The sequence below is a fragment of the Glandiceps talaboti genome, chromosome 9 (assembly GCF_964340395.1).
Source record: "Glandiceps talaboti chromosome 9, keGlaTala1.1, whole genome shotgun sequence".
Lineage (NCBI taxonomy): Eukaryota > Metazoa > Hemichordata > Enteropneusta > Spengelidae > Glandiceps > Glandiceps talaboti.
The window spans coordinates 557,435-577,126 of record NC_135557.1 but is presented as its reverse complement, the minus strand read 5'-3'; the positions used below and the strand labels follow the sequence as shown (position 1 = coordinate 577,126).

At 30.8% G+C, this 19,692-nt stretch overlaps 1 protein-coding gene across 2 annotated transcripts in view; it reads left to right on the top strand.

The window, feature by feature from the left end:
- LOC144440146 (uncharacterized) overlaps positions 1-19,692 on the top strand; it is a 175,657-nt gene that overhangs the window by 107,164 nt on the left and 48,801 nt on the right. For both annotated transcript variants that reach the window (XM_078129419.1, XM_078129418.1), the window contains exon 7: positions 12,962-13,120. In XM_078129419.1, the coding sequence (XP_077985545.1) occupies positions 12,962-13,120 (159 nt within the window). The remainder of the gene's footprint in view (positions 1-12,961; positions 13,121-19,692) is intronic.

Here is a 19,692-nt window from a genome sequence, read left to right as displayed (position 1 = left end):
CTACGCTCTCTTTGTGTAAGTAATTGTCTTAATACTACCATGTCTTTCTATAACTAATTGTCTTATTACTGCCCTGTCGTTCTATAACTAATTGTCTTAATACTACCTTGTCATTCTATAACTAATTGTCTTAATACTACCCTGTCTTTGTATAAATAATTGTCTTAATACTACCCTGTCTTTCTATAACTAATTGTCTTAATACTACCCTGTCTCTCTATAACTAATTGTCTTAATACTACCCTGTCATTCTATAACTAATTGTCTTAATACTACCCTGGCATTGTATAACTAATTATCTTAATACTACCCTGTCATTCTATAGCTAATTGTCTTAATACTACCCAGTCTTTCTATAACTAACTGTCTTAATACTACCCTGTCTCTCTATAACTAATTGTCTTATCACTACCCTGTGTTTGTATAATTAATTGTCTTAATACTACCATGTCTTTCTATAACTAATTGTCTTAATACTACCCTGTCTTTCTATAACTAATTGTCTTATTACTACCCTCTCATTCTATAATTAATTGTCTTAATACTACCCTGTCATTCTATAACTAATTGTCTTAATACTACCCTCTCTTTCTATAATTAATTATCTTAATACTACCCTGTCATTCTATAACTAATTGTCTTAATACTACCCTGTCTTTGTATAACTAATTGTCTTAATACTACCCTGTCTTTGTATAACTAATTGTCTGAATACTACCCTGTCATTCTATAACTAATTGTCTTAATACTACACTGTCTTTCTATAACTAATTGTCTTAATACTACCCTGTCTTTGTATAACTAATTATCTTAATACTACCCTGTCTTTGTATAACTAATTGTCTTAATACTACCATGTCATTCTATAACTAATTGTCTTATTACTACCCTTTCTTTTTATATGTAATTGTCTTAATACTACCCTGTCTTTGTATAACTAATTGTCTTAATACTACCCTGTCTTTGTATAACCAATTGTCTTAATACTACCATGTCATTCTATAACTAATTGTCTTATTACTACCCTGTCTTTTTATAAGTAATTGTCTTAATATTACCCTGTCTTTGTATAACTAATTGTCTTAATACTACCCTGTCTTTGTATAACTAATTGTCTTAATACTACCCAGTCTTTCTATAACTAATTTTCTTAATACTACCCTGTCTTTGTATAACTAATTGTCTTAATACTACCCTGTCTTTCTATAACTAACTGTCTTAATACTACCCTGTCTTTCAATAACTAATTGTCTTAATACTACCATGTCATTCTATAACTAATTGTCTTAATACTACCATGTCTTTCAATAACTGTCTTAATACTACCCTGTCTTTGTATAACTAACTGTCTTAATACTACCCTGTCATTCTATATCTAATTGTCTTAATACTACCCTGTTTTTCTATAACTAACTGTCTTAATACTACCCTGTCTTTGTAAAATTAATTTTCTTAATACTACCATGTCATTCTATAACTAATTATCTTAATACTACCCTGTTTTTCTATAACTAACTGTTTTAATACTACCCTGTCTTTGTATAACTAATTGTCTTAATACTACCCTGGCATTGTATAACTAATTGTCTTAATACTACCCTGTCTTTGTATAACTAATTGTCTTAATACTACCATGTCTTTGTATAACTAATTGTCTTAATACTACCATGTCTTTCAATAACTAACTGTCTTAATACTACCCTGTCTTTGTATAACTAACTGTCTTAATACTACCCTGTCATTCTATAACTAATTGTCTTAATACTACCCTGTCTTTGTATAACTAATTGTCTTAATACTACCATGTCTTTGTATAACTAATTGTCTTAATACTACCATGTCTTTCTATAACTAACTGTCTTAATACTACCCTGGCATTGTATAACTAATTGTCTTAATAATACCCTGTCTTTGTATAATTAAATGTCTTAATACTACCCTGTCTTTGTATAACTAATTATCTTAATACTACCCTGTCATTCTATAACTAATTGTCTTAATACTACCCTGTCTTTGTATAACTAATTGTCTTAATACTACCCTGTCATTCTATAACTAATTGTCTTAATACTACCATGTCATTCTATAACTAATTGTCTTAATACTACCATGTCTTTCTATAACTAACTGTCTTAATACTACCATATCTTTCTATAACTAAATGTCTTAATACTACCCTGTCTTTGTATAATTAATTGTCTTAATACAACCCTGTCATTCTATAACTAATTGTCTTAATACTACCCTGTCTTTGTATAAGTAATTCTCTTATTACTACCCTGTCTTTCTATAACTAATTGTCTTAATACTACCCTGTCATTCTATAACTAATTGTCTTAATACTACGCTGTGTTTGTGTAAGTAATTGTCTTAATACTACCATGTCTTTCTATAACTAATTGTCTTATTACTGCCCTGTCGTTCTATAACTAATTGTCTTAATACTACCCTGTCATTCTATAACTAATTGTCTTAATACTACCCTGTCTTTGTATAACTAATTGTCTTAATACTACCCTGTCTTTGTATAACTAATTGTCTTAATACTACCATGTCATTCTATAACTAATTGTCTTATTACTACCCTTTCTTTTTATATGTAATTGTCTTAATACTACCCTGTCTTTGTATAACTAATTATCTTAATACTACCATGTCATTCTATAACTAATTGTCTTATTACTACCCTGTCTTTTTATAAGTAATTGTCTTAATACTACCCTGTCTTTCTATAACTAATTGTCTTAATACTACCCTGTCTTTGTATAACTAATTGTCTTAATACTACCCAGTCGTTCTATAACTAATTGTCTTAATACTACCCTGTCTTTGTATAACTAATTATCTTAATACTACCCTGTCTTTCTATAACTAACTGTCTTAATACTACCCTGTCTTTCAATAACTAATTGTCTTAATACTACCATGTCATTCTATAACTAATTGTCTTAATACTACCATGTCTTTCAATAACTAACTGTCTTAATACTACCCTGTCTTTGTATAACTAATTGTCTTAATACTACCCTGTCATTCTATAACTAATTGTCTTAATACTACCATGTCATTCTATAACTAATTGTCTTAATACTACCATGTCTTTCAATAACTAATTATCTTAATACTACCCTGTCTTTGTATAACTAACAGTCTTAATACTACCCTGTCTTTGTATAACTAACTGTCTTAATACTACCCTGTCATTCTATATCTAATTGTCTTAATACTACCCTGTCTTTCTATAACTAACTGTCTTAATACTACCCTGTCTTTGTATAACTAATTGTCTTAATATTACCCTGTCTTTCTATAACCAATTGTCTTAATACTACCATGTCATTCTATAACTAATTGTCTTATTACTACCCTGTCTTTTTATAAGTAATTGTCTTAATACTACCCTGTCATTCTATAACTAATTGTCTTATTACTACCCTGTCTTTCTATAACTAATTGTCTTAATACTACCCTGTCTTTGTATAACTAATTGTCTTAATACTACCCTGTCTTTGTATAACTAATTGTCTTAATACTACCCAGTCTTTCTATAACTAATTGTCTTAATACTACCCTGTCTTTGTATAACTAATTATCTTAATACTACCCTGTCTTTCTATAACTAACTGTCTTAATACTACCCTGTCTTTCAATAACTAATTGTCTTAATACTACATGTCATTCTATAACTAATTGTCTTAATACTACCATGTCTTTCAATAACTAATTATCTTAATACTACCCTGTCTTTGTATAACTAACTGTCTTAATACTACCCTGTCATTCTATATCTAATTGTCTTAATACTACCCTGTCTTTCTTTAACTAACTGTCTTAATACTACCCTGTCTTTGTATAATTAATTGTCTTAATACTACCATGTCATTCTATAACTAATTATCTTAATACTACCCTGTTTTTGTATAACTAACTGTTTTAATACTACCCTGTCTTTGTATAACTAATTGTCTTAATACTACCCTGGCATTGTATAACTAATTGTCTTAATACTACCCTGTCTTTGTATAACTAATTATCTTAATACTACCATGTCTTTGTATAACTAATTGTCTTAATACTACCATGTCTTTCAATAACTAACTGTCTTAATACTACCCTTTCTTTGTATAACTAACTGTCTTAATACTACCCTGTCATTCTATAACTAATTGTCTTAATACTACCCTGTCTTTGTATAACTAATTGTCTTAATACTACCATGTCTTTGTATAACTAATTGTCTTAATACTACCATGTCTTTCTATAACTAACTATCTTAATACTACCCTGGCATTGTATAACTAATTGTCTTAATACTACCCTGTCTTTGTATAATTAATTGTCTTAATACTACCCTGTCTTTGTATAACTAATTATCTTAATACTACCCTGTCATTCTATAACTAATTGTCTTAATACTACCCTGTCTTTGTATAACTAATTGTCTTAATACTACCCTGTCATTCTATAACTAATTATCTTAATACTACCATGTCATTCTATAACTAATTGTCTTAATACTACCATGTCTTTCTATAACTAACTGTCTTAATACTACCATATCTTTCTATAACTAACTGTCTTAATACTACCCTGTCTTTGTATAATTAATTGTCTTAATACTACCCTGTCATTCTATAACTAATTGTCTTAATACTACGCTGTGTTTGTGTAAGTAATTGTCTTAATACTACCATGTCTTTCTATAACTAATTGTCTTATTACTGCCCTGTCGTTCTATAACTAATTGTCTTAATACTACCCTGTCATTCTATAACTAATTGTCTTAATACTACCCTGTCTTTGTATAACTAATTGTCTTAATACTACCCTGTCTTTGTATAACTAATTGTCTTAATACTACCATGTCATTCTATAACTAATTGTCTTATTACTACCCTTTCTTTTTATATGTAATTGTCTTAATACTACCCTGTCTTTGTATAATTAATTGTCTTAATACTACCCTGTCTTAAATTTGTATAACCAATTGTCTTAATACTACCATGTCATTCTATAACTAATTGTCTTATTACTACCCTGTCTTTTTATAAGTAATTGTCTTAATACTACCCTGTCTTTCTATAACTAATTGTCTTAATACTACCCTGTCTTTGTATAACTAATTGTCTTAATACTACCCAGTCGTTCTATAACTAATTGTCTTAATACTACCCTGTCTTTGTATAACTAATTATCTTAATACTACCCTGTCTTTCTATAACTAACTGTCTTAATACTACCCTGTCTTTCAATAACTAATTGTCTTAATACTACCATGTCATTCTATAACTAATTGTCTTAATACTACCATGTCTTTCAATAACTAATTATCTTAATACTACCCTGTCTTTGTATAACTAACAGTCTTAATACTACCCTGTCTTTGTATAACTAACTGTCTTAATACTACCCTGTCATTCTATATCTAATTGTCTTAATACTACCCTGTCTTTCTATAACTAACTGTCTTAATACTACCCTGTCTTTGTATAACTAATTGTCTTAATATTACCCTGTCTTTCTATAACCAATTGTCTTAATACTACCATGTCATTCTATAACTAATTGTCTTATTACTACCCTGTCTTTTTATAAGTAATTGTCTTAATACTACCCTGTCATTCTATAACTAATTGTCTTATTACTACCCTGTCTTTCTATAACTAATTGTCTTAATACTACCCTGTCTTTGTATAACTAATTGTCTTAATACTACCCTGTCTTTGTATAACTAATTGTCTTAATACTACCCAGTCTTTCTATAACTAATTGTCTTAATACTACCCTGTCTTTGTATAACTAATTATCTTAATACTACCCTGTCTTTCTATAACTAACTGTCTTAATACTACCCTGTCTTTCAATAACTAATTGTCTTAATACTACATGTCATTCTATAACTAATTGTCTTAATACTACCATGTCTTTCAATAACTAATTATCTTAATACTACCCTGTCTTTGTATAACTAACTGTCTTAATACTACCCTGTCATTCTATATCTAATTGTCTTAATACTACCCTGTCTTTCTATAACTAACTGTCTTAATACTACCCTGTCTTTGTATAATTAATTGTCTTAATACTACCATGTCATTCTATAACTAATTATCTTAATACTACCCTGTTTTTGTATAACTAACTGTTTTAATACTACCCTGTCTTTGTATAACTAATTGTCTTAATACTACCCTGGCATTGTATAACTAATTGTCTTAATACTACCCTGTCTTTGTATAACTAATTGTCTTAATACTACCATGTCTTTGTATAACTAATTGTCTTAATACTACCATGTCTTTCAATAACTAACTGTCTTAATACTACCCTGTCTTTGTATAACTAACTGTCTTAATACTACCCTGTCATTCTATAACTAATTGTCTTAATACTACCCTGTCTTTGTATAACTAATTGTCTTAATACTACCATGTCTTTGTATAACTAATTGTCTTAATACTACCATGTCTTTCTATAACTAACTATCTTAATACTACCCTGGCATTGTATAACTAATTGTCTTAATACTACCCTGTCTTTGTATAATTAATTGTCTTAATACTACCCTGTCTTTGTATAACTAATTATCTTAATACTACCCTGTCATTCTATAACTAATTGTCTTAATACTACCCTGTCTTTGTATAACTAATTGTCTTAATACTACCCTGTCATTCTATAACTAATTGTCTTAATACTACCATGTCATTCTATAACTAATTGTCTTAATACTACCATGTCTTTCTATAACTAACTGTCTTAATACTACCATATCTTTCTATAACTAACTGTCTTAATACTACCCTGTCTTTGTATAATTAATTGTCGTAATACTACCCTGTCATTCTATAACTAATTGTCTTAATACTACCCTGTCTTTGTATAAGTAATTCTCTTATTACTACCCTGTCTTTCTATAACTAATTGTCTTAATACTACCCTGTCATTCTATAACTAATTGTCTTAATACTACCCTGTCTTTGTATGAGTAATTGTCTTATTACTACCCTGTCTTTCTATAACTAATTGTCTTAATACTACCCTGTCATTCTATAACTAATTGTCTTAATACTACGCTCTCTTTGTGTAAGTAATTGTCTTAATACTACCATGTCTTTCTATAACTAATTGTCTTATTACTGCCCTGTCGTTCTATAACTAATTGTCTTAATACTACCCTGTCATTCTATAACTAATTGTCTTAATACTACCCTGTCTTTGTATAAATAATTGTCTTAATACTACCCTGTCTTTCTATAACTAATTGTCTTAATACTACCCTGTCTCTCTATAACTAATTGTCTTAATACTACCCTGTCATTCTATAACTAATTGTCTTAATACTACCCTGGCATTGTATAACTAATTATCTTAATACTACCCTGTCATTCTATAGCTAATTGTCTTAATACTACCCAGTCTTTCTATAACTAACTGTCTTAATACTACCCTGTCTCTCTATAACTAATTGTCTTATCACTACCCTGTGTTTGTATAATTAATTGTCTTAATACTACCATGTCTTTCTATAACTAATTGTCTTAATACTACCCTGTCTTTCTATAACTAATTGTCTTATTACTACCCTCTCATTCTATAATTAATTGTCTTAATACTACCCTGTCATTCTATAACTAATTGTCTTAATACTACCCTCTCTTTCTATAATTAATTATCTTAATACTACCCTGTCATTCTATAACTAATTGTCTTAATACTACACTGTCTTTCTATAACTAATTGTCTTAATACTACCCTGTCTTTGTATAACTAATTATCTTAATACTACCCTGTCTTTGTATAACTAATTGTCTTAATACTACCATGTCATTCTATAACTAATTGTCTTATTACTACCCTTTCTTTTTATATGTAATTGTCTTAATATTACCCTGTCTTTGTATAACTAATTGTCTTAATACTACCCTGTCTTTGTATAACTAATTGTCTTAATACTACCCAGTCTTTCTATAACTAATTGTCTTAATACTACCCTGTCTTTGTATAACTAATTGTCTTAATACTACCCTGTCTTTCTATAACTAACTGTCTTAATACTACCCTGTCTTTCAATAACTAATTGTCTTAATACTACCATGTCATTCTATAACTAATTGTCTTAATACTACCATGTCTTTCAATAACTAACTGTCTTAATACTACCCTGTCTTTGTATAACTAACTGTCTTAATACTACCCTGTCATTCTATATCTAATTGTCTTAATACTACCCTGTTTTTCTATAACTAACTGTCTTAATACTACCCTGTCTTTGTAAAATTAATTTTCTTAATACTACCATGTCATTCTATAACTAATTATCTTAATACTACCCTGTTTTTGTATAACTAACTGTTTTAATACTACCCTGTCTTTGTATAACTAATTGTCTTAATACTACCCTGGCATTGTATAACTAATTGTCTTAATACTACCCTGTCTTTGTATAACTAATTGTCTTAATACTACCATGTCTTTGTATAACTAATTGTCTTAATACTACCATGTCTTTCAATAACTAACTGTCTTAATACTACCCTGTCTTTGTATAACTAACTGTCTTAATACTACCCTGTCATTCTATAACTAATTGTCTTAATACTACCCTGTCTTTGTATAACTAATTGTCTTAATACTACCATGTCTTTGTATAACTAATTGTCTTAATACTACCATGTCTTTCTATAACTAACTGTCTTAATACTACCCTGGCATTGTATAACTAATTGTCTTAATAATACCCTGTCTTTGTATAATTAATTGTCTTAATACTACCCTGTCTTTGTATAACTAATTATCTTAATACTACCCTGTCATTCTATAACTAATTGTCTTAATACTACCCTGTCTTTGTATAACTAATTGTCTTAATACTACCCTGTCATTCTATAACTAATTGTCTTAATACTACCATGTCATTCTATAACTAATTGTCTTAATACTACCATGTCTTTCTATAACTAACTGTCTTAATACTACCATATCTTTCTATAACTAACTGTCTTAATACTACCCTGTCTTTGTATAATTAATTGTCTTAATACAACCCTGTCATTCTATAACTAATTGTCTTAATACTACCCTGTCTTTGTATAAGTAATTCTCTTATTACTACCCTGTCTTTCTATAACTAATTGTCTTAATACTACCCTGTCATTCTATAACTAATTGTCTTAATACTACGCTGTGTTTGTGTAAGTAATTGTCTTAATACTACCATGTCTTTCTATAACTAATTGTCTTATTACTGCCCTGTCGTTCTATAACTAATTGTCTTAATACTACCCTGTCATTCTATAACTAATTGTCTTAATACTACCCTGTCTTTGTATAACTAATTGTCTTAATACTACCATGTCTTTCAATAACTAACTGTCTTAATACTACCCTGTCTTTGTATAACTAACTGTCTTAATACTACCCTGTCATTCTATAACTAATTGTCTTAATACTACCCTGTCTTTGTATAACTAATTGTCTTAATACTACCATGTCTTTGTATAACTAATTGTCTTAATACTACCATGTCTTTCTATAACTAACTGTCTTAATACTACCCTGGTATTGTATAACTAATTGTCTTAATAATACCCTGTCTTTGTATAATTAATTGTCTTAATACTACCCTGTCTTTGTATAACTAATTATCTTAATACTACCCTGTCATTCTATAACTAATTGTCTTAATACTACCCTGTCTTTGTATAACTAATTGTCTTAATACTACCCTGTCATTCTATAACTAATTGTCTTAATACTACCATGTCATTCTATAACTAATTGTCTTAATACTACCATGTCTTTCTATAACTAACTGTCTTAATACTACCATATCTTTCTATAACTAACTGTCTTAATACTACCCTGTCTTTGTATAATTAATTGTCTTAATACAACCCTGTCATTCTATAACTAATTGTCTTAATACTACCCTGTCTTTGTATAAGTAATTCTCTTATTACTACCCTGTCTTTCTATAACTAATTGTCTTAATACTACCCTGTCATTCTATAACTAATTGTCTTAATACTACGCTGTGTTTGTGTAAGTAATTGTCTTAATACTACCATGTCTTTCTATAACTAATTGTCTTATTACTGCCCTGTCGTTCTATAACTAATTGTCTTAATACTACCCTGTCATTCTATAACTAATTGTCTTAATACTACCCTGTCTTTGTATAACTAATTGTCTTAATGCTACCCTGTCTTTCTATAACTAATTGTCTTAATACTACCCTGTCTCTCTATAACTAATTGTCTTATTATTACCCTGTCATTCTATAACTAATTGTCTTAATACTACCCTGTCTTTGTATAACTTATTGTCTTAATACTACCCTGTCTTTGTATAAGTAATTGTCTTAATACTACCATGTCTTTCAATAACTAATTGTCTTAATACTACCCTGGCATTGTATAACTAATTATCTTAATACTACCCTGTCATTCTATAACTAATTGTCTTAATACAACCCTGTCTTTGTATAACTAATTGCCTTAATACTACCATGTCTTTCTATAACTAACTGTCTTAATACTACCCTGTCTTTGTATAACTAATTGTCTTAATACTACTCTGTCTTTCTATAACTAATTGTCTTAATACTACCCTGTCTTTCTATAACTAATTGTCTTATTACTACCCTGTCATTCTATAATTAATTGTCTTAATACTACCCTGTCATTCTATAACTAATTGTCTTAATACTACCCTCTCTTTCTATAATTAATTCTCTTAATACTACCCTGTCATTCTATAACTAATTGTCTTAATACTACCCTGTCATTCTATAACTAATTGTCTTAATACTACCCTGTCTTTCTATAACTAATTGTCTTAATACTACCACGTCTTTCTATAACTAATTGTCTTAATACTACCATGTTATTCTATAACTAATTGTCTTAATACTACCCTGTCGTTCTGTAACTAATTGTCTTAATACTACCCTGTCTTTGTATAACTAATTATCTTAATACTACCCTGTCTTTGTATAACTAATTGTCTTAATACTACCATGTCATTCTATAACTAATTGTCTTATTACTACCCTGTCTTTTTATAAGTGATTGTCTTAATACTACCCTGTCTTTGTATAATTAATTGTCTTAATACTACCCTGTCTTTGTATAACCAATTGTCTTAATACTAGCATGTAATTCTATAACTAATTTTCTTATTACTACCCTGTCTTTGTATAACTAATTAACTTAATACTACCCTGTCTTTCTATAACTAACTGTCTTAATACTACCCTGTCTTTCAATAACTAATTGTCTTAATACTACCATGTCATTCTATAACTAATTGTCTTAATACTACCATGTCATTCAATAACTAATTGTCTGAATACTACTCTGTCTTTCTATAACTAATTGTCTTAATACTACCCTGTCTTTGTATAACTAATTGTCTGAATACTACCCTGTCTTTTTACAAGTAATTGTCTTAATACTACCCTGTCTTTCTATAACTAATTGTCTTAATACTACCCTGTCTTTGTATAACTAATTGTCTTAATACTACCCTGTCTTTGTATAACTAATTGTCTGAATAATACCCTGTCTTTGTATAACTAATTGTCTTAATACTACTCTGTCTTTCTATAACTAATTGTCTTAATACTACCACGTCATTCTATAACTAATTGTCTTATTACTACCCTGTCATTCTATAACTAATTGTCTTAATACTACCCTGTCTTTCAATAACTAATTGTCTTAATACTACCATGTCTTTGTATAACTAATTGTCTTAATACTACCATGTCTTTCTATAACTAATTGTCTTAATACTACCCTGTTTTTGTATAACTAATTGTCTTAATACTACCCTGTCTTTGTATAACTAATTGTCTTAATACTACCATGTCTTTGTATAACTAATTGTCTTAATACTACCATGTCTTTCAATAACTAACTGTCTTAATACTACCCTGTCTTTGTATAACTAATTGTCTTAATACTACCCTGTCGTTCTATAACTAACTGTCTTAATACTACCCTGTCTTTCTATAACTAATTGTCTTAATACTACTCTGTCTTTCAATAACTAATTGTCTTAATACTACCCTGTCTTTGTATAACTAATTGTCTTAATACTACCATGTCTTTCTATAACTAACTGTCTTAATACTACCCTGTCTTTGTATAACTAATTGTCTTAATACTACTCTGTCTTTCTATAACTAATTGTCTTAATACTACCATGTCATTCTATAACTAATTGTCTTATTACTACCCTGTCATTCTATAACTAATTGTCTTAATACTACCCTGTCTTTCAATAACTAATTGTCTTAATACTACCCTTTCTTTGTATAACTAATTGTCTTAATACTACCATGTCTTTCTATAACTAATTGTCTTAATACTACCCTGTTTTTGTATAACTAATTGTCTTAATACTACCCTGTCTTTCTATAACTAACTGTCTTAATACTACCCTGTCTTTCTATAACTAATTGTCTTAATACTACTCTGTCTTTCTATAACTAACTGTCTTAATACTACCCTGTCTCTCTATAACTAATTGTCTTATTACTACGCTGTCTTTCAATAACTAACTGTCTTAATACTACCCTGTCTTTCTATAATTAATTGTCTTAATACTACCCTGTCTTTGTATAAGTAATTGTCTTAATAATACCCTGTCATTCAATAACTAATTGTCTTATTACTACCCTGTCGTTCTATAACTAATTATCTTAATACTACCCTGTCTTTCAATAACTAATTATTTTAATACTACACTGTCTTTCTATAACTAATACTACCTTACTGGCACCAATTTCCTTTAAATCATGTCTCCATTTAGTCACATAGAAGGAAAGTAATGGGTGGGAGTGGTGTTTTTAGAAGACCTGTTGAAATATATGCAGCAGGTCTGTAGAAGCAGGACATGTGATGAATTCCATTTATATATTATTCACATGTAATCTACACATTATTTTGCTCAGAGTTCAAAGATCACGTGTATGGCCACCAAGTGTCGAGTAAACCTACAACGAATGTTGAACGGATTTACCAGCAATGGGTCAAACTGAAAAATACTTGGAATGGCATGGTAACCTCATTAGGGTATACCAAACTGACAGCTTCTATACCAAATTTACAAGGTGAGGAAAGTTACATAGACACACGGACATAATTTACAACACGAGGAAAGTTACATAGACACACAGACATAATTTACAAGGTGAAAAAGTTATATAGACACACAGACATAGTTTACAAGGTGAGGAAAGTTACATAGACACACAGACATAGTTTACAAGGTGAGAAAGTTATATAGACACACTGACTTAATTTACAAGGTGAGAAAGTTACATAGACACACAGACATAATTTACAAGGTGAGGAAAGTTACACAGACACACTGACATAGTTTACAATGTGAGAAAGTTACATAGACACACGGACATAATTTACAAGGTGAGGAAAGTTACATAGACACACAGACTTAATTTACAAGGTGAGAAAGTTACATGGACACACAGTCATAGTTTACAAGGTGAGAAAGTTACATAGACACAAGGACATAATTTACAAGGTGAGAAAGTTACATAGACACACGGACATAGTTTTGAAGGTGAGAAAAGTTACATAGACACACTGACATAGTTTACAAGGTGAGAACGTTACATAGACACACAGACTTAATTTACAAGGTGAGAAAGTTACACAGACACATTGACATAATTTGCAAGGTGAGAAAATATATATAGACACACAGACATAATTTACAAGGTGAGAAAGTTACATAGACACACTGACATAATTTACAAGGTGAAAAAGTTATATAGACACACAGACATAGTTTACAAGGTGAGGAAAGTTACATAGACACACAGACATAGTTTACAAGGTGAGAAAGTTACATAGACACACAGACATAGTTTACAAGGTGAGAAAGTTACATAGACACACTGACATAATTTACGAGGTGAAAAAGTTATATAGACACACAGACATAGTTTACAAGGTGAGGAAAGTTACATAGACACACAGACATAGTTTACAAGGTGAGAAAGTTACATAGACACACAGACATAGTTTACAAGGTGAGAAAGTTACATAGACACACAGACATAGTTTACAAGGTGGGAAAGTTATATAGACACACAGACATAGTTTAGAAGGTGATAAAGTTACATAGACACACAGACTTAATTTACAAGGTGAGAAAAGTTACATAGACACACAGACATAGTTTACAAGGTGAGAAAAGTTATATAGACACGCTGACATAATTTACAAGGTGAGGAAAGTTACATAGACACACAGACTTAATTTACAAGGTGAGTAAAGTTACATAGACACACAGACTTAATTTACAAGGTGAGGAAGGTTATATAGACACACGGACATAAGTTACAAGGTGAGGAAAGTTATATTTAAAACACACACAGACATAATTTACAAGGTGAAAAAGTTATATAGACACACAGACATAGTTTACAAGGTGAGGAAAGTTACATAGACACACAGACATAGTTTACAAGGTGAGAAAGTTATATAGACACACTGACTTAATTTACAAGGTGAGAAAGTTACATAGACACACAGACATAATTTACAAGGTGAGGAAAGTTACACAGACACACTGACATAGTTTACAATGTGAGAAAGTTACATAGACACACGGACATAATTTACAAGGTGAGGAAAGTTACATAGACACACAGACTTAATTTACAAGGTGAGAAAGTTACATGGACACACAGTCATAGTTTACAAGGTGAGAAAGTTACATAGACACAAGGACATAATTTACAAGGTGAGAAAGTTACATAGACACACGGACATAGTTTTGAAGGTGAGAAAAGTTACATAGACACACTGACATAGTTTACAAGGTGAGAACGTTACATAGACACACAGACTTAATTTACAAAGTGAGAAAGTTACACAGACACATTGACATAATTTGCAAGGTGAGAAAATATATATAGACACACAGACATAATTTACAAGGTGAGAAAGTTACATAGACACACTGACATAATTTACAAGGTGAAAAAGTTATATAGACACACAGACATAGTTTACAAGGTGAGGAAAGTTACATAGACACACAGACATAGTTTACAAGGTGAGAAAGTTACATAGACACACAGACATAGTTTACAAGGTGAGAAAGTTACATAGACACACTGACATAATTTACGAGGTGAAAAAGTTATATAGACACACAGACATAGTTTACAAGGTGAGGAAAGTTACATAGACACACAGACATAGTTTACAAGGTGAGAAAGTTACATAGACACACAGACATAGTTTACAAGGTGAGAAAGTTACATAGACACACAGACATAGTTTACAAGGTGGGAAAGTTATATAGACACACAGACATAGTTTAGAAGGTGATAAAGTTACATAGACACACAGACTTAATTTACAAGGTGAGAAAAGTTACATAGACACACAGACATAGTTTACAAGGTGAGAAAAGTTATATAGACACGCTGACATAATTTACAAGGTGAGGAAAGTTACATAGACACACAGACTTAATTTACAAGGTGAGTAAAGTTACATAGACACACAGACTTAATTTACAAGGTGAGGAAGGTTATATAGACACACGGACATAAGTTACAAGGTGAGGAAAGTTATATTTAAAACACACACAGACATAATTTACAAGGTGAAAAAGTTATATAGACACACAGACATAGTTTACAAGGTGAGGAAAGTTACATAGACACACAGACATAGTTTACAAGGTGAGAAAGTTATATAGACACACTGACTTAATTTACAAGGTGAGAAAGTTACATAGACACACAGACATAATTTACAAGGTGAGGAAAGTTACACAGACACACTGACATAGTTTACAATGTGAGAAAGTTACATAGACACACGGACATAATTTACAAGGTGAGGAAAGTTACATAGACACACAGACTTAATTTACAAGGTGAGAAAGTTACATAGACACAAGGACATAATTTACAAGGTGAGAAAGTTACATAGACACACGGACATAGTTTTGAAGGTGAGAAAAGTTACATAGACACACTGACATAGTTTACAAGGTGAGAACGTTACATAGACACACAGACTTAATTTACAAGGTGAGAAAGTTACACAGACACATTGACATAATTTGCAAGGTGAGAAAATATATATAGACACACAGACATAATTTACAAGGTGAGAAAGTTACATAGACACACTGACATAATTTACAAGGTGAAAAAGTTATATAGACACACAGACATAGTTTACAAGGTGAGGAAAGTTACATAGACACACAGACATAGTTTACAAGGTGAGAAAGTTACATAGACACACAGACATAGTTTACAAGGTGAGAAAGTTACATAGACACACTGACATAATTTACGAGGTGAAAAAGTTATATAGACACACAGACATAGTTTACAAGGTGAGGAAAGTTACATAGACACACAGACATAGTTTACAAGGTGAGAAAGTAACATAGACACACAGACATAGTTTACAAGGTGAGAAAGTTACATAGACACACAGACATAGTTTACAAGGTGGGAAAGTTATATAGACACACAGACATAGTTTAGAAGGTGATAAAGTTACATAGACACACAGACTTAATTTACAAGGTGAGAAAAGTTACATAGACACACAGACATAGTTTACAAGGTGAGAAAAGTTATATAGACACGCTGACATAATTTACAAGGTGAGGAAAGTTACATAGACACACAGACTTAATTTACAAGGTGAGTAAAGTTACATAGACACACAGACTTAATTTACAAGGTGAGGAAGGTTATATAGACACACGGACATAAGTTACAAGGTGAGGAAAGTTATATTTAACACACACAGAGACATAATTTATAAGGTGGGGAAAGTTATGTAGACACACAGACTTAATTTACAAGGTGAGAAAGTTACATAGACACACAGACTTAATTTACAAGGTGAGGAAAGTTATATTTAACACACACACAGACATAATTTATAAGGTGGGGAAAGTTATGTAGACACACTGACATAATTTACAAGGTGAGAAAAGATATATAGACACACAGACATAATTTACAAGGTGAGAAAGTTACATAGACACACTGACATAATTTACAAGGTGAAAAAGTTATATAGACACACAGACATAGTTTACAAGGTGAGGAAAGTTACATAGACACACAGACATAGTTTACAAGGTGAGAAAGTTACATAGACACACTGACATAATTAGCAAGGTGAAAAAGTTACATAGACACACAGACATAGTTTACAAGGTGAAAAAGTTACATAGACACACAGACATAGTTTACAAGGTGAGGAAAGTTACATAGACACACAGACATAGTTTACAAGGTGAGAAAGTTACATAGACACACAGACATAATTTACAAGGTGAGGAAAGTTACATAGACACACAGACAGTTTTCAAGGTGAGAAAAGTTACATAGACACAGACATAATTTACAAGGCGAGAAAGTTACATAGACACACAGACTTAATTTACAAGGTGAGGAAAGTTACATAGACACACAGACTTAATTTACAAGGTGAGTAAAGTTACATAGACACACAGACTTAATTTACAAGGTGAGAAAGTTACATAGACACACGGACATAATTTACAAGGTGAGAAAAGTTACATAGACACACAGACATAATTTACAAGGTGAGAAAAGTTACATAGCCACACAGACATAATTTACAAGGTGAGAAAAGATATATAGACACACAGACATAATTTACAAGGTGAGAAAGTTACATAGACACACTGACATAATTTACAAGGTGAAACAGTTATATAGACACACAGACGTAGTTTACAAGGTGAGGAAAGTTACATAGACACACAGACATAGTTTACAAGGTGAGAAAGTTACATAGACACACAGACATAGTTTACAAGGTGAAAAAGTTATATAGACACACAGACATAGTTTACAAGGTGAGAAAGTTACATAGACACACTCACTTAATTTACAATGTGAGAAAAGTTACATAGACACACAGACTTGATTTACAAGGTGAGAAAAGTTATATAGACACACAGACATAGTTTACAAGGTGAGAAAGTTACATAGACACACGGACATAGTTTACAAGGTGAGAAAGTTATATAGATACACTGACTTAATTTACAAGGTGAGAAAGTTACATAGACACACGGACATAATTTACAAGGTGAGAAACTTACATAGATACACCGACATAACTTACATTGTGAGAAAGTTACATGGACACACAGACATAGTTTACAAGGTGAGAAAATTACATAGACACACGGACATAATTTACAAGGTGAGAAAGTTATATAGACACACGGACATAGTTTTCAAAGTGAGAAAAGTTACATAGACACACAGACTTAATTTACAAGGTGAGGAAAGTTACATAGACACAAAGACATAATTTACAAGGTGAGAAAGTTACATAGACAAACTGACATAATTTACAAGGTGAGAAAGTTACATAGACACACAAACATAGTTTACAAGGTGAGAAAGTTACATAGACACAGACATAGTTTACAAGGTGAGAAAGTTACATAGACACACAGACATAATTTACAAGGTGAGAAAAGTTATATAGATACACAGACATAGTTTACAAGGTGAGAAAGTTACACAGACACACTGACATAATTTACAAGGTGAGAAAAGATATATAGACACACAGACATAATTTACAAGGTGAGAAAGTTACATAGACACACTGACATAATTTACAAGGTGAAAAAGTTATATGGACACACAGACATAGTTTACAAGGTGAGGAAAGTTACATAGACACACAGACATAGTTTACAAGGTGAGAAAGTTACATAGACACACAGACATAGTTTACAAGGTGAGAAAATTACATAGACACACAGACATAGTTTACAAGGTGGGACAGTTACATAGACACACAGACTTAATTTACAAGGTGAGGAAAGTTATATAGACACACGGACATAAGTTACAAGGTGAGGAAAGTTATATTTAACTCACACACAGACTTAATTTACAAGGTGAGGAAAGTTATATAGACACACGGACATAAGTTACAAGGTGAGGAAAGTTATATTTAACACACACACACAGACATAATTTATAAGGTGGGGAAAGTTATGTAGACACACAGACTTAATTTACAAGGTTAGGAAAGTTATATTTAACACACACACAGACATAATTTATAAGGTGGGGAAAGTTATGTAGACACACTGACATAATTTACAAGGTGAGAAAAGATATATAGACACACAGACATAATTTACAAGGTGAGAAAGTTACATAGACACACTGACATAATTTACAAGGTGAAAAAGTTATATAGACACACAGACATAGTTTACAAGGTGAGGTAAGTTACATAGACACTCAGACATAGTTTAGAAGGTGAGAAAGTTACGTAGACACACAAACATAGTTTACAAGGTGAGGAAAGTTACATAGGCACACTGACATAATTTACAAGGTGAAAAAGTTATATAGACACACACTCATAGTTTACAAGGTGGGGAAAGTTACATAGACACACAGACATAGTTTACAAGGTGAGAAAGTTACATAGACACACAGACATAGTTTACAAGGTGAGAAAGTTACATAGACACACAGACATAGTTTACAAGGTGGGAAAGTTATATAGACAAACAGACATAAGTTACAAGGTGAGGAAAGTTATATTTAATACACACACAGACATAATTTATAAGGTGGGGAAAGTTATGTAGACACGCTGA